The sequence below is a fragment of the Carcharodon carcharias genome, chromosome 12, assembly GCF_017639515.1.
Source record: "Carcharodon carcharias isolate sCarCar2 chromosome 12, sCarCar2.pri, whole genome shotgun sequence".
Classification (NCBI taxonomy): domain Eukaryota; kingdom Metazoa; phylum Chordata; class Chondrichthyes; order Lamniformes; family Lamnidae; genus Carcharodon; species Carcharodon carcharias.
The window spans coordinates 19,305,971-19,323,593 of NC_054478.1; the positions used below are offsets into that span (position 1 = coordinate 19,305,971).

At 45.6% G+C, this 17,623-nt stretch overlaps 1 protein-coding gene across 1 annotated transcript in view; it reads right to left on the reverse strand.

The window, feature by feature from the left end:
• Nucleotides 1–12,519: 12,519 nt before the first annotated feature.
• Nucleotides 12,520–17,623, reverse strand: part of LOC121284909 (5'-AMP-activated protein kinase subunit gamma-1-like) — a 29,851-nt gene continuing 24,747 nt past the window's right edge. The window contains exon 11 of the mRNA XM_041200802.1: nt 12,520–12,887. Coding sequence (XP_041056736.1) covers nt 12,856–12,887 — 32 coding nt within the window. The 3' untranslated portion in view covers nt 12,520–12,855. The remainder of the gene's footprint in view (nt 12,888–17,623) is intronic.

Below are 17,623 nucleotides of genomic sequence, written 5' to 3' on the forward strand. Positions count from 1 at the left end.
TGAGCCTTCGCAAGTAGTGAAGAAACTTTGGAGGATGGCGATTGTTCCTGTGATAAGTGGAGAGAACACTCATCTCATTGGCCTTAGTATAAGATCCAATACCATCACCACCTCTATAAGTTCGTATCATCTACAAGCATGTCCAACTTGGATTCCCATGTTGAGGCTACCTATTTCCAGATCCGCACTATTGTCCACCTCACTCCTACTGCGGCTTATATCAGCCCAAGTTTCAAAATCTGAGAAAATCAGAGGACGTTTATGACACAGGAGGAGGCCATTCAGTCCATCGTGTCCGTGCTGGTCAATGAAGAGCTACCCAACCTAATCCCACATTACTACAAGTCTCTGCTCTTCAAGCAGACTTCCAAGTACTTTGTAAACACAGTGAGAGTTTCTGCCTCTTCCACCCTTTCAGGAATTGAGTCCCACGTTCCTACCATCCTCTGGGTGAAAAAAACATTTCCTCATTTCCCCTCTAATCCTCCTACCAATTACTTTAAATCCACACCCCCTGGTTATTGATGCTATGCTAAGATAAATAGGTCGTCTGCATTTACTTTATCTAAACCCCTCATCATTTTATATTTCTCAGTTAGGTTTCCCCTCAGCCTCCTCTATTCCCAGGAAAGCAACCCCAGCCTATCCAATCTTCCCTCATTCTCCAATCCTGGCAACATCCTGTAAATCTTTTCTGCACCCTCTCGGGTGCAATCACATCCTTCCCATAACGTGGTGACCAGAACTGTATGCAGTGTTGTATTCAGTTGTAGCATAACCTCCCTGCTCTTGTATTTCATGGGCCGACAGCATTCCATGGCTCTGTCCCCACCCCCACCACAATGGGACTGTATAATTGCATGTCTCAGCTAACAAAGGAAAGCATGTCAAATGCCTTCTTAACCACCTCACTGACCTGTCCTACTAACTTTAAGGATCTGCGGACATACACTCCAAGGTTCCTCTGTTCTTCCACACTGCTCAGTATCCTTCTATTTATCATGTATTCCCTCACCTTGTTGCAACCCCCAAACTTTCCTCACACTTCTCCGTATTAAATTCCATTTTCAAATTTTCTGGCCATTCAGCATAAGCCACAATTCAGCCAAATGGTGAAGCCCAAATCTGATTGTGTACTGAAATATAAACAGCACAATGTAGGAAGCATAGAACAGGTCAGGCAGTAATATTTGGGGAGAAGAGGTTTTGGGTTAACATTTCAGATCCATGACTTTTTCAAAACGCCATCAACTGAAATGTGCTAACCATACGAATAGAGGTCTTTAAGATCATGAAAGTATTTGACATAGCGAAGTGGTTACCATTTGCTGGACAAAGCTGGGGGTTATAAGTATACGGTGGTCACTAATGAATCCAGTGGGCAATCCAGGAGAAACCTCTGGTTAAAGTGATATCCGTTATCTCATGGAATAGTTGAGGCAAATAGCATTGGTGCAGATGAGGGAGTAAGGAGTAGGAAGTTCTGCTGGTATGGTTCAATGAAGAAGGGTAGGAGGCTTGTTGGAGTATGAACACTGGTAAGGACCAGTTGGGCTGAAGGGCCTGATTCTGTGCTGCAAGTTCTCAATAATTCTACGTACGTCTCTGTACAATCCTGGATAGATAGATGAGCGGTGCAGGTATGTAGTGGTCAGATGATGTGAGCTTGGGTTCAAACGCCTGTGGACGATCAGAGGGAGCGAAGGTTGAGTGAGATGAAGAGTGCCACTGTTGAGTGAAGCAGATTAATTTCTCACAACATGAGTTGCCAACCAATGAAAGGAATTAGCAAAACTACTGAGCTTGTAAAATCCATCACTTAGATCCTGCTAAACACATCTGTTTCACAGGCTGTGTGCCATACATCTCCAGTTAAAATGAATCACTGGCCACACAAACAAACACTCTCTCAAACAGGCCTGCTGAATGAGCCATTATGTGTTGGAGGAGACTGGTTACAGACGCAAAGAGATGATTAAGGTTCCTGACATGCCTCTTCCTCCTTTTGTGGTTGAGTGCACTGTCAGGGGAGCCGTCCTGGGATGAAACATTAAAGCAAAGCCCTGTCTCCTCTCTCAAGTAGACAGAAAAGAAGGGCACTATTTTGCAGAAGAACATGGGAGCTGTCCTCTGGTGTCCTGGCCAATATTTCTCCCTCGACCAACATCACCAATCAAGCAGATTATCTGGTTTTTATCCCACTAAAATTTGTGAAACCCTGCTGTGCACAAATTGGCTGCTGTATTTCTTACATTGTTGTGGTGAGCATGTTTAAGAAAAGTATTTTCTTGATGATAAAATACTCTGTTTTTCATTTATTCTTTCATGGGATGTGGGTGTCACTGGCAGGGCCAGTGTTTGTTGCCCATCCCTAATTGCCCTTAAAGTGCAAGGCTTGCTCAGCCACTTCAGAGGGTAGTTAAGAGTCAGCCACAATACTGTGTTTTATCTGGACTCATCACATGTAGGCTAGACCAGGTAAGGATGGCAGATTTCCTTTCCCAAGTGGAATGAACAAGCCAATGATAGTTGCCATGGTCACCATGACCAAGGCTAGCTTTCAATTCCAGATTTAGGAATTTAAATTCATGTGGTGGGAATTGAGCCCATGTCTCCAGAACATTAGCCTGGGTCTCTAGATTACCAGTCCAATGATCTCACCACTACACCACCAGCCTCCTATATCCTGAGGTAGTGAAAGGTGCTATATAAATACAAAAATTCTTTTTGATGTGTGGGAATGAAAGATCCATGAGAGCGACTTCTCGTGACTTTTGCGCCCGACACCCCAAACCCCAGAACCCTCGGTTTCTTGCAAGAGTCCGGAAAGATGGGGTGGAGACCTGGATTACAGAAAGGCACAGGGTGGCCAGGAGAGTTTGCCTACTTTAGGTTAGGCAACTCTCCAGGACCGTCCTGCAAGCTCCAAACACACAACAGTAGTCACCAGGACGCTGCTGCCGGCAAAAATATAAACGTGCTGCCTGCATTTTCAATTCTCCCCTTGTTTGTTGGCAAGCCCAATGACAGCAATAAGCGAGGCTCCAAACCAGTGTGAGAAAGCTCATCAGCTCAAGTCTCCACTGAAGCGTCTTGCAAAAACTAGTGGGGCCTCCATCAATCTTCTCTACCCATCCCCCAACCATACCCCACCACCCCCCCTACCCACCCCCCCTCCCCCCCCCCCCCCCCCCCCAACCCCCACCCCAGAGTGTGACATGCAAGACTCTAAGCGCCTTCTGAGTTCATGGGGAGAGGACTGTTCAACTCTTGTTCACCTTTTTTAAACTTATTCTTTCACAGGATTTGGACATCGCTGGCTAGACCAGCATTTGTTGGCCATCACCAGTTACCCTTAAGACGGTGATGGAGAGCCATCTTCTTGAACCGCTGCAGTCCCATGTGGTGCGGCGACACCCACTGTGCTGTTAGGGAGGGATGTTGACCCAGCGACAGTGAAAGAACGGTGATACATTTCCAAGTCAGGACGGTGTGTGGCTCGGAGGGGAACTTGCAGGTGGCAGTGTTCCCATGTGTCCGCTGCCCTTGTCCTTCTAGGTCACGGGTTTGGAAGGTGCTGCCGAAGGAGCCTTGGTGAGTTGCTGTAGTGAGTCTTATAGATGGTGTATGTGGAGCAATGGCGTATGTTAGATGAGGTCTCACAAAGGGTTAACTGTAATAGTCTGTGATGTCACAAGAGGAAATGACATATACTCATGTGATCTGAGAGACCAGGAGAGAGCAGCGTGGAAAGAAACTGGTGTTAGGGAGTGTTATCATAACTGTAAATATGTTACAATAAAGTTAGAGTGTTTGCAGCTGGCAGTCTTCAGAAGTTATTGAAACCACTCTAACCCAACAACACCATAATATATGGCAGCAAGCAGTAAAAAGATGGTGGTAGAAAAATCTCTACCTCTTCTGGAGAATTTTGAAAAAGTTGCCTAAATCAGGCTGAATTGTGGCCAAAGTAGTATAAGAGACGCAACTGATTTCGCATCACACTGGGTCCTGCAGCGAAGCCAGACTGTGTACAGGTCAGCACACTTTTGTATGCAATGGGTGACTGTGTGGATGACATTTTAGTTACTCTGGGGATCGATGAGGGTAAAGCCACATATGCCAAAGTCATTGGTGCATTGGAGACATATTTCAATCTTCGCAAGAACACCACTGTGGAATGCAAAAAGTTCAATAAACATTTCCAGGGACAAAGGGATAGCATCAATATATTTATTAATAATTTGTACCGATCAGCAGAATATTGTGAGTATGGAATCTGAAAGAGGAGTTAATTCGTGACAGAATAGTTGTTGGAGTAGGGGATGATGCATTATTAGATAATTTGCAGTCCCAAGATGGCTTGACACTGATGAAGGTGATTCAGTTAAGTAGTGTAAGAAATGGTGTCTTTAAGAATATTATGGAATTAGCAGGCATTGTATTGTAAACCCTTAGCAGAGGTTGTTTCTGCTTCTTCAGAAAAAAACGTTCTTGGCAGCCAGGGACTGTGGCAAAACAAAAATGTACTCATTCCAGAACTGATAGTCATCTAGCACCTTATACAAGTGTCTGGTATGGGTTGGCAAATGATTCTCAGCATGAGGTAAACTAAGATTAACCTTGTGCCAAAGTGATGGACCAGGGGGAGGTGACCATCCTGACATCTTGGATATCTGTCCTGAATTCATTGGTTAGATGGGTTCAAACAAATGATTGACATAGGGTAAACAACCAGCCCCTAGAGATAAAGCATATTAATGAATGCTTGAGGGCAGGGAGAAATCCTCGTAGGTGGTAGTCCTCATCAGGCTGGGGCCAGCATTTATTGCCCATCCTTAGTGGCCCTTGAGGAGGTGGTGTCGAGCTGCCTTCTTGAACCGCTGCAGTCCATGTGGAGTAGGTACACCCACAGTGCTGTTAGGAAGGGAGCTCCAGGAATTTGGCCCAGCGACAGTGAAGGAACGGCGAAATATTTACGAGTCAGGACGGTGGGTGACTTGGAGGGGGATTTGCAGGTGGTAGTGTTCACTATGAGCCCATTACGAACTCCTGAGCTTGCAATCTCGTCCCACCAATCCCGCTCACAGTAAACTTTCATTAGCAAAACAATAAACAGAACTCCGGCCATGATTCCACCATGTGTTTGCAAGATAATTATGGATGACAAAGGCCATCTAGCCCAGTTCATCTCATCCACCCCAGAATGACATCCGAACATACGTAGTATGAGCAGGAATAGGCCATTTGGCCCCTCGAGCCTGTTCTGTCATTTGATAACATTGCCTACAATATACCAGTGATTACAACTCATTAGTACTGAATTGGCTGTAAAGCGGTTTGGGGCATCATGAAAGTTGCTGTATAAATGTAGGTTTTGTCTTTCTTTCATTACACCTGCATGGAGTCAGCAGAGTGACTGTGGTAATGGTGAAACGAGAGGCCCCATGCTTATTCGCTGAGATAAACAATGACAGAGCAACCAACTAATGTTAGGAAAGTGGCTAAAAATAAATTACTGCATTTTCAAAACAATTCAACTCTAAAGCTAACCTTTCTCTAGCTGCCTCCCCCAACCTGCCCTCCAGCACCCACTCCAACCCTGTTCTAACCTCCCCCCAACCTCCTCTAACCACCCTCCAAGCCCCACTCCAACCTTCCTCCAACCCCCCAACCTCCCCCCAACCTCCTCTAACCACCCTCCAAGCCCCACTCCAACCTTCCTCCAACCCCCCAACCTCCTCTAACCACCCCCCAAGCCCCACTCCAACCTTCCTCCAATGCCCCAACTTCCTCTAACCACCTTCCAAGCCCCACTCTAACTCCCCAACCTCCCCCCAACATTCCCCCATCCTGTACTCAAATCTCCCCCCACCCCGCACTCAAACCTCCCACCCCGCACTCAAACCTCCCCCACTCCGCACTCAAACCTCCCCCCACCCCGCACTCAAACCTCCCCCCACCCCGCACTCAAACCTCCCCCCACCCCGCACTCAAACGTCCCCCAACTCCGCACTCAAACCTCCCCCCACCCCGCACTCAAACCTCCCCCCACCCCGCACTCAAACCTCCCCCCACCCCGCACTCAAACCTCCCCCCACCCCACACTCAAACCTCCCACCCCGCACTCAAACCTCCCCCACCCCGCACTCAAACCTCCCCCACCCCGTACTCAAACCTCCCCCCAACCTGCACTCAAACCTCCCCCCAACCCACACTCAAAGCTCCCCCCCACCCCGCACTCAAACCTCCCCCCACCCCGCACTCAAACCTCCCCCCACCCCGCACTCAAACCTCCCCCCACCCCGCACTCAAATTTCCCCCCACCCCGCACTCAAACCTCCCCCCGACCCCGCACTCAAACCTCCCCCACCCCGCACTCAAACCTCCCCCCACCCCGCACTCAAACCTCCCCCCACCCCGCACTCAAACCCCCCCCAAATCCGCACTCAAACCTCCCCCCAACCCTCACTTCAGCCTTCCTCCAAGCCCCCAACCTCCCTCGAACCTCTCCCAACCCCCACTCCAACCTCCCTCCAACACCCCCCAACCTCCCCCAACTCCCCTCTAATCTCCCCCCAAAACCCCACTCTAACCGTATTCCAACTTCCCCCCAACCTGCACTCAAACCTCCCCCCAACCCCCTCTAACCTCCCCCAAACCACAATTGAACCTCCTCCCCAATCCCCCCTCCAATGCCCCCTAACCTGCACTCCAATGCCTCCTCCAACCTCACCCCAAGCCCCTTTCAATCTCCCCTCAACATTCCCTCCCTCCAACCTAGAGGAGGTGATGGTGTAGTGGTATTGTCACTGGACTAGTAATCCAGAGACCCAGGGGTCTCCGGTGACCCAGGTTTCAATCCTGCCAGAGCAGTTGGTAGAATTTGAATTCACTAAAAATCTGGAATTAAGAGTCTAATGATCACTATAAAATCATTGCTGATTGTTGTAAAAACCCATCTGGTTCACAAATGCCCTTTAGGGAAGAAAATCTGCTGAATTCAGGGACACTACCCTGAGCAACTCTTGCAGTGGTGTCCTGGAGCTGAGATGACTGACCTCTAGTTTTGCTAGGGCTCCTTGATGCCACACTCGGTCAAATGCTTGATGTCAAGGGCAGTCACCCTCACCTTATCTCGGCCTCCTCCGGAGGTCCCCAGCATCACAGGTGCTGGTCTTCAGCCAATTTTATTCACTCCATGTGACATCAAGAAATGGCTGAAAGCACTGGTTAATGCAAAGGCTCTGGGCCCTGACAATATTCAGACAATAGTACTGAAGAACAGAAACAGAATTACCTGGAAAAACTCAGCAGGTCTGGCAGCATCGGCGGAGAAGAAAAGAGTTGACGTCTCTTGTCAACTCTTTTCTTCTCCGCCGATGCTGCCAGACCTGCTGAGTTTTTCCAGGTAATTCTGTTTTTGTTTTGGATTTCCAGCATCCGCAGTTTTTTTGTTTTTATCAATAGTACTGAAGACTTGTGCTCCAGAACTTGCCACACCCCTAGCCAAGTTGTTACAGTGCAGTTCACTTGCATCTACTCAGCAATGTGGAAAATTGCCCAGGTATGTCCTATACACAAAAAACATGAAAAATCCATCCCGGACAATTATCATCCCACCATCAATAAAGTGGAAGGGGGTCACCCACAGTGCTATCAAGTAGCACTTGCTTAGCAATTACCTGCTCACTGACACCCAGTTTGGGTTCCGCCAGGGCCACTCAGCTCCTGACCTCATTACAGCCTTGGCTCAAACATGGAAAAGGAGCTGAACTCCCGAGCTGAGGTGAGAGTGACTGCCCTTGACATCAAGCATTTGACCGAGTGTGGCATCAAGGAGCCCTAGCAAAACTGGAGGTCAGTCATCTCAGCTCCAGGACATCACTGCAGGAGTTCCTCAGGGTAGTGGCCTCGGCCCAAACATCTTCAACTGCTTCATCAATGACCTTCCTTCCATCATAAGGTCAAAAGTGGGGATGTTCGCTGATGATTGCACAAGGTTCAGCATCATTTGAGGCTCCTCAGATACTGAAGCAGTCCATGTCCAAATGCAGCAAGACCTGGACAATATCCAGGCTTGGGATGACAAGTGGCAAGTAACATTCATGCCACACAAGTGCCAGGCAATGACTATCTCCAACAAGACAGAATCTAACCATCGCCCCTTGACGTTCAATGGCATTACCATCACTGAATCCCCCACTATCAACATCCTGGGGGTTATCATTGACCAAAAACTGAACTGGACTAGCCACATAAATACTGTGGATACAAGAATAGGTCAGAGGCTAGGAATCCTGAGACAAGTAACTCACCTCCTGACTCCCCAAAGCCTGTCCACCATCTACAAGGCACAAGTCAGGAGTGTGATGGAATATTCCCCACTTGCCTGGATGAGAGCAGCTCCAACAATACTCAAGAAGCTTGACACCGTCCAGGACAAAACAGCCTGCTTGATTGGCCCCTAATCCACAAACATTCACTCCCTCCACCATTGATGCACAGTAGCAGCAGCATGTATCATCTACAAGATGCATTGCAGGAATTCACTGATGCTCCTTAGACAGCACCTTCCAAACCGACGACCACTACCATCTAGAAGGACAAAGGCAGCAGATAGGTGGGAACACCACCACCTGGAAGTTCCCCTCCGAGTCACTCGCCATCCTGAGTTGGAAATATATCGCCGTTCCTTCACTGTCGCTGGGTCAAAATCCCGGAACTCCCTCCCTAACAGCACTGTGGGTGTACCTACACCACATGGACTGCAACGGTTCAAGAAGGCAGCTCACCACCACCTTCTCAAGGGCAACGAAGGATGGGCAATAAATGCTGGCCTAGCCAGCAAAGCCCACATCCCGTGAATGAATAAAAAAAACTCCCTGTGGTAGAGAGTTCCACAGTCTCGCCACTCTCTGGGTTAAGAAGTCAATGAAGATTCAGGAATGGCACATTGGTGTTCAGGATTTATTTAACAAGGTGCTGCAGCTCCTAACACACAAAATATCGCCAGGAATCAAAAGATGGAGGTGTTTTCTGCACCCCCACGCCCCCCCCTGCTTCTGCACTCCCATTTGCCTCTTGTCTGAAATGACTTAGCTAAAGGAATAAAGAGCTGGGTATCCAAGTTTGTTAATGTCAACAACATAGGTGCCACAGTGAGAAGTGGAGATGGGAACAGAAATGTGCAAAGGGCCATTGACAGATTAAATGGCCAGAATTTTCCAGCCCCGCCCCCTCCTGCCCACTGTGGCAGATTCTGTCTGAGGCAGGTCCGGTGAGCCATTGAAACCTCCATTCAAATCAGCGGGACCAGAAGGTCCCACCGGCACGAGGGGCTGGAAAATTCTGGCCAATGAGTGGACAAAGCTTTGGCAGGTGGAATTCAGGATGGGGGAAAATCGAGGTTATTCATTTTGAACAGAAGAAAAATCGACCTGAATTTTGTTTAAACGATGAGAAGCTGGGAACTGTGAGCGAGCAGGTAGATTTAGGACATCCATATGCAGGTTTAGGCAGGAAAATCCAGGGTTCAGGGTCCAGGCAGATTAAGGCACGGACAACAATGGTGGAGCAATAAAAATCAGGGATTCGCAAGAGGCCAGAATTGGAGAAGTGCAGTGAGGGATGTCAGGATGGAGGAAGTTACAGAGATAGGGAAGGTGGGGCGGGGGGGGGGTTGGTGTGGGGGGTAGCTAGGGAGGAATTTGAAAACAAGGGTGAAAATTTTAAAGTCAAAATTCATTTTAAAATTTGATCAGGGTGTCCAAGTCTCACACAATGAGCCCACTAGCCTTCTGAGGGGTCTTCCTTGGGATGTTATCTGTGAGAATCTGTCCTATCAGCATGATTGAATGACAGCCCCATCAATCAAAGCATTTGACAGATGTAAAACAGAAAAATCTCATAGCATTCGGCAGTGCTGGCATTGAGGCTGATGTCCATTTGTATAGAATATTTCCCGAGCACCTACAACATGTAATGGCTCAGCCTGAAGTCCATACTTTGGGATTTTGTTTTATTTACCAAATGCCAAAATTTCATCTTAATAAGCTGTTCCATTTCAAAGGAGAGCTGGAAACAGATTTGCTGGACTGTTCATTGCTACCTAATGACAATTTTGTCAAGGTTCAGCTCTTGTGAACTGTTTCTTAATCCTTCATTTACCTTTAATGTCATCCACTGTAGTTGCCTAATTTGTTGCCATTATAACTTTTTTTGATTTGAATAAATCTGATTAGCAGTCTTAGCTTGTAACTGGTTGCCTTCTGATTGTGATATTTCCTGATGTTAGATTGACAAGGAAGGTAGGGAGAACACTATGTATAATCTGGTGTGCAGTGCTATGGCTAAATAGGGTCATTGTTAACTTTGCCCGACATAATTAATTACTTAGAATTCTGTTGAATTTTACAGCACAGAAACAAGCCATATAGTAAAACATGTCTATGCCACTGTTTATGCTCCACATGAGCCTTCTTCCACCCTACATCTTCTCCCTCTGTCGCCATAACTTTCTATTCTATTTTCTGCATAAGGTTCTCCTTTAAACTAACCTACACTAGCCACTTCAACCGCTCCTTATATTTCCATAGTAAAGAATTTTCTCATGACTTCCTTATTGGATTTATTAGTAACGATCTGTAGAATTACATAGAATTAAGGCATAGAAATCTGAGTCAGAAGGGACCCAGATTTCCTCGTCCATGAATAGGTCATCAATGTTCAAAAAACACCAGGCACGAATACCTGATCTTAATTCTAAATCACAAAACTGGACCTCACCAGATTTCAATAGACAGGATGACATTGAGATTTTTATTCCATAGATATGACCTAAGCAAAGCTTCTGAACCAAAATTAGATACTGCATTCTGATAGGTTCCTAGCACATTTGTAAGCAACTTTATAAAATTGCGGTTCATTTTCAAATTAAATCAAGTTACAATGGGAGGGTACTGGTTGCTTGGGAGATTTCAAAATTACATTCTGACAATGTAAAGGCAGGAGTGAATACATTTTTAAAAGTTCATTCTTAGGCTAGGGGCATCGTTGACAGGGCTGTGATGTATTGCCCATCCCTAAGTGCCCTTCAGAAGGTGGTGGTGAACCTTTTTCTCAAACCAATTTAGCCCATGTGGTGAAGGTACGCCCACAGTGCTGTTGGGGAGCGAGTTGCTAGGACTTTAACTTAGTGACAATAAAGATACTTACTGTATGGTTTTCAAAAGGGGATTCAATAATTATATAAAGGTAAAGTTTGCAAGGTGGGGGAGTGGGACTAGGTGAGTAGCTCTTACAGAAAGCCAGCAGACTACAGTGCACCAAATGGCCTCCTCTTGTGCCATCGCCATTCTATGATTCTAAACTGCCAACCTCCATCCAAGTTGGGATGGTGTCTGTGTCTCAGAGGGGACCTTGGAGGTAGCAGTGTCCCTATATACTTGCTGCCATTGTCCTTCCAGGTAGTGGAGATCATGGGTTTGGGAGGCGAAGCCTTTGTGAGATGCTACAGTGCATCTTTTCGATATTACAAACTGCAGCCTCGATTCACTGGTGGCAGAGAGGGTGGATGTTTGAAAGGAAAATACGTTAGCGGTAGAGGCAGAAACCCTCATAACATTTAAAACACACTCAGATATGCAACTGAAGTGCTGTAACCTAGAGGGCTACAGACCAAGGGCTGGAGGGTGAGATTAGGCTGAATCACTCATATTCAGCTGGTACAGACAGCGTGACCTTCGTCTGGTCCAAGGGCAGAATTTTACGACAGTGGGGTTTATAATGTCTCGCCGCATTTTACAGCCCCCTCCCCACCGAAACAGGGCCATAAAATTCTGCCCCAGGTTTCAATGTTGCTACAAATGGATTAACTGTTCCCAGCTCTCTGCTATCATCATTTTGACTGGGCAGCTATTCTAGCGGACCAGCGTCTGGTCCTTGTTCTGCGCCTCTTCACAGTTACATGTGGAGGAGTCCAAAACCTCAGAGTGTGGAGGAACTGGCTCGGTAGACCCACAGTCATTAATTGTATATTAACTGTATTTAATTATATGTAGGTTCACGGCATTAATTGGGGTTTCACTTGAGCATTTATAGAGAGACATTTAATGAAACTGTGGTGGGGTTGAATTAGGAGGTGCATGCTTGTAATGTTTCACTCTGTAAATAAAATGTAAGACTGAGTAAAGATAGGCTCCTGTACCATTCTTTACCTTTAGGCAACCATCCTCTGCTACCATTTTCTACTCCTGAAAGCCAGTGGGTGAACAATAATACTGGAGCCAGTCTTTACTCAGTCTTATTTATTTATGGAGTGAAAGATTACAAGCACAGCTCATGAACTGAGGCATGGTGACTGATTCCCCCTCCTTTACATGACAGCAAAAACCAACAATTCGATTTGGCACCCAAACCTGTCCTTAAAGATTTGTGGCAGCTCTTGGCTGCAATAAAATGCAACAGCACAGAATCAAACACGCCATTCAAGAATTAAACAGTTTTTATAAACCGCATTCCACTTCCAAAGGTTCTTGCTTCCTTTGTGCACTATTGTTCGTCCGCTTTACTTTTACCTTAATTTTCATTAATAAAGTCATTAACGCGAAGTTACTAAAATAGCACAGGCTGGAATAAAGCATTAATCAGTGAGCTAAAAATAGGAATTAATTCCTTGGATTTTTATGTGGAGCATCCTTCTCATTAAGAATTTGAAACCGGAGTCTGCGAGTAAGACATTCAGCCAAGATAAGCACGTGCTGGTGACTTCACTGAGTCATGCCCTTCTTCTCTGAGGTCCATTTACATCCCATAAACGTGTGAGCTGCTCTTTCCCCAGCAGCCCATTGACCTTCAGGTATGGCGATGGAAGCTGGCATTAACACCTACAGAACCAATCCAAAAGAAATGAAAAAAGACTTGGATCTCCATGTTCGATCATGAGTTCATTGATGACTTTAGCTGCCAACATGATTACAATGCTTTGTGCCACCCCTGACCATGGCAAAAACCTCTTGCTAAGTTTCAGTTCTGGCAGGCACTTTGTGTGTTAATCAATGGTATTGATGCATGCAGAGATAGGAATGGACGAGACATCAAATAATGCACACAGAACATTGCTCCCTATTTCTCTACCTGCTTAGATACAAGCTCCCATGGCAGCGTTATGAAGAAGTAGGGTATCTTTCCAGTGCCCTGGCCAACATTCCTCCCTCAACCATTTCATCACTAGTGGGAACTTGCTAAGCATAAATTGGCTGATATACTTGCCATTAACAATAAGTAATTAATTGGATTTAAAGCAACTTTAGGATGTGCTAAGTATATGGTAAGAGGCTATACAAAGGCAAGTTATAATTGCTATACAAGAATGCAACTTCCTTCTTGGCACACTGCTGGAGTCTTGAATTTTTCTTTTGTTCTCGATGGAATGGAGGAAATTGGGATTTTTATGCTCTTTTCCACCAGCCTGGCACCCAAACTTCCTTGCTGGTAGCTGGCATTGATAGAATCTATTCTACAGACTATGTCACAGAGTGAGCTTGTAGCAGGGGAACTTTAAGAACTTTATAAAGCAAGGACTTTGAGAGTCTGAATATAAAGGGAAGTACTAGTGATAGACCCAACTTGAGTGAGAGGACATTGCGGGATAGCTCTCTTTATAAGGGAAGTCTTTGAACTCTCTCTGAGCTTTCCTTCAGTGTGCGTTTTGAATTGAGATAGTGTCAGCTTGAAGTCAGTCTATCACTCCTGGTTCTTAAACTAAAGAAGGGATCCAAACAAGGTGCATGCTTGAGAGCCAAGTTTCTTATGGGGTCATCTTGACAATAGTAAGGATTAATCAGTTCAGTAAGAATTAACACATATAAAAAAGGTGCTGAGCACAATTGGATATTAACATAATTTTTTTTTATCCCCAGGTATATTATGTGTTGGATACAGATTAAATCTGCCCCTCCACTTTCCCATCAAGCACAGCCAGGTCAGGAAAAAAGGACAAACTCCTGCACATGTCATCACATGACTTCCTGCCTTGAACTGTTCTGTACCATCATTGGTCGCCCTACATGACCATACACCTGTGGTACTGCCTTTCTACGGCCAATCAGAAAGTAAAGAAAGTCTTCACCTACTCAGTTGGATGACGCTTGATTTTCAGTCAGATGATCTATTCCCCACCTCCTACCCTGCATTCCCACAATATTTTTATAATTAAAAAAAATATTTTCTATAGACCATTATTTATTTTAATTCCCTGATGGTTTTCTCCCGGATTTTTGTATTCACAGCAGGGTCCTGGGGTTTAATTCCTGGAGACTCTAGAGCAACCCTAGATGCAGAGTCAATCTTTCTCTAATCTTCTCCCACAATGTGCCTTCATCTCAAACACAGAGGATCACTCTCTTTTACACCAGTTTTCCATTTCTCATGCACTAGTGAGCTTTCCCAGTTTGTGTCGAGTTATTAGTTATTGTGTACATGAATAATATTTCTGATATAATATAAACAAGTAATACATTAGCTAAATAATTAATTGACTAATGACCAATGCAAGACTATCAATCAGGCTTGCACTGTGACTCACTTACACTTGCTAGAAGCTACATATATTCATGTACAGTGATCTGTCCTCTGCAGGCAAAAGGAACATGTTCAGGCATTGTGCCTTTTTAAAACTGAACCAAAGGCTAGGGGATAATAGTTCCCTGGTGCATTTGCCATGGCAATGCCTTGACCAATCAGAGTCAACTTGCCAACCAATCAACACCCTTTTCTCATGCAGTATAAATTGTGTGTCCTTTGAAATTTGGCATTCTTGCATCAATCCTGATGAGTGCAAGGCAAAAAGCTTCAACAGTGTATCTCTTTCTTCAGAAATACTCAAGTTCTATACTACCAAGCGACCATGAATATAAATAAGCTCCCTCTTAAAAATGACACCCACTTTATACTTGCAATTAGGGGCAATTGTTCAAGTCAATATCCATGCATGTAAATAAAAGCAAAATACTGCGGATGCTGGAAATCTGAAACAAAAACAGAAAATGCTGGAAAAACTCAGCAGGCCTAACAGCATCTGTGGAGAAAAAGACAGAGTTAACATTTCAGGTCCATATAACTCTTCTTCAGGGGCTCTGAAGAAGTGTCATAAGGAGTCAAACCATTAACTCTGTCTTTCTCTCCAAAGATGCTGTTAGGCCTGCTGAGTTTTTCCAGCATTTTCTGTCCATGCATGTAAACCTCACTGAAACAGACAGAGCTTGATAGCCAAGGCTTGATGCTGCTTTATCATTGCATACAATACAATGGTATATAAGCACGTTATCCCAGTACCTAGTTAAGGAAGGTAAGGGGGAAAGAGGGGAAAATAATGACGACAGGCATCGTTTTATCCCAGTATTAATTGAGACTCCCCCCACTTCCCTGCAGCAACCCCCCGGCCCCCTCACCACTCCCAACCAAGCATTTCTAAACAGGACAAGACAGAAATAATCTAGGGACTTGGATGTAAATATTGGGGAGGTGGCCTGCATGTTTGCAGATAATACTAAGATCGGTGCAGGTTTCAGGGCTGTAGATGATGCTCAACTAGATCTAGAAGCACTTGAGGATTGGCGTCTCGATTGACAAATAATTTTACCTTACTAAAGTGCAGTGTTATGCCTGTGGGCAGGGTCAATGCTGAATATATGTACACTCATCAGGGAAAATTACTAAAACCAGTTGAGAAAGGAGGAGGTCTGGGACATCTAGTGCCTAAGCCTGTAGAGGTACAACAGTGTGATGCGATAGCTAGTGTGAATAGGGTTTTGGAGTTTATTTACAGAACTATTGACTATAAAGCAAAGCATATTATTTTGTCCTTGTACAAAACCTTGGTCAGACCTCGGTTAGAACAATGCATCCAGCGTTGGTCTTTTGACACAGTGAGTGATACTGGAGCTTTGGAAAGGGTGCAGAGGATGGTCACTAGATTAATTCCCAGTTTGAAGCATCTTATTTATTAAGATGGGCTCAAAGGACTGGGATTCTATACTTCAGGAAGCTTGGACTTGGGGGGTGATCTGATCAAGGTGTATAAGATGCCAAAGGGAATAGATGGTGTTCACAGAGATGGCTTGTTTCCTCTAGGTAGGTTAGGGAGGTCAAGGTGTCACCATTTTAAGTGTATACAACCAGATCTAGGTTAGATATCAAGAGGTGGTTCTTTTCCTGGAGAATAGTGAACCTGATTGAATTTTTTGAGGAGGTGACCAGGTGTGTAGATGAGGGTAGTGCAGTTGATGTAGTTTATATGGACTTCAGCAAAGCCTTTGACAAGGTCCCACATGGGAGACTTATAAAGAAGGCAAATGCACATGGGATACAGGTAATTTGATGAGGTGAATTCAAAATTGGATTAGTTGTAGGAGGTAGAGAGTGATGACAGAAGGATGCTTTAGTGACTGGAAGCCAGTGTCCAGTGGCATACCACAGGGATCTGTGCTCAGTCCCCTATTATTCGTCATTTATAAAAACAACTTGGCTGACTATGTGGGGGGTAGGATAACATTCAAGGCTATGGGCCAAGTGCTGGTAAATGGGATTAGGTAGGTAGGTCAGGTGTTTCTCACATGTCGGTGCAGACTCGATGGGCCGAAGGGCCTCTTCTGCACCCTATGATTCTGTGGTCAGGAACAATGGTGAGCGATGAACACCAATTCACTCTGTGAAGCGAGAGCTGGGTATGTTTCAGGCCGGGGTGAAGATCCCGGCATATGACACAAAGATTGGCCGGGTGGTTAACAGTGAGGCTGAGTGTCTTGGGCTACAGGAAGATATAGATGGGATGGTCAAATGGGCAGATAAGTGGCAGATGGAATTTAACGCTGAAAAGTGTGAGGTGATACACTTTGGAAGGAGTAATTTGACAAAGAAGTATTCAATGAATGACATGACACTAGGAAGTTCTGAGGAACAAAGGGATCTTGGCGTGTGTGTCCATAGATCTCTGAAGGCGGAGGGGCATGTTAGTGGGGTGGTGAAAAAGGCATATGGGACATTTGCCTTTATCAATCGAGGCATAGATAACAAAAGTAGGGAGGTCATGTTGGAGTTGTATAGAACCTTGGTGAGGCCACAGCTGGAGTACTGTGTGCAGTTCTGGTCACCACATTATAGGAAGGATGTGATTGCAATGGAGTGGGTGCAGAGGAGATTCACCAGGATGTTGCCTGGGATGAAGCATTTAAGTTATGAAGAGAGGTTGGATAGACTTGGGTTGTTTTCGTTGGAGCAGAGAAGACTGAGGGGCGACCTGATCGAGGTGTACAAGATTATGAGGGGCATGGACAGAGTGGATAGGGAGCAGCTGTTCCCCTTAGTTGAAGAGTCAGTCACAAGGGAGCATAAGTTCAAGGTGAGGGGCAGGAGGTTTTGGGGAGATGTGAGGAAAAGCTTTTTTACCCAGAGGGAGGTGACGGTCTGGAATGCACTGCCTGGGAGGGTGGTGGAGGCGGGTTGCCTCACATCCTTTAAAAAGTACCTGGATGAGCACTTGGCACGTCATAACATTCAAGGCTATGGGCCAAGTGCTGGTAAATGGGATTAGGTAGGTCAGGTGTTTCTCACATGTCGGTGC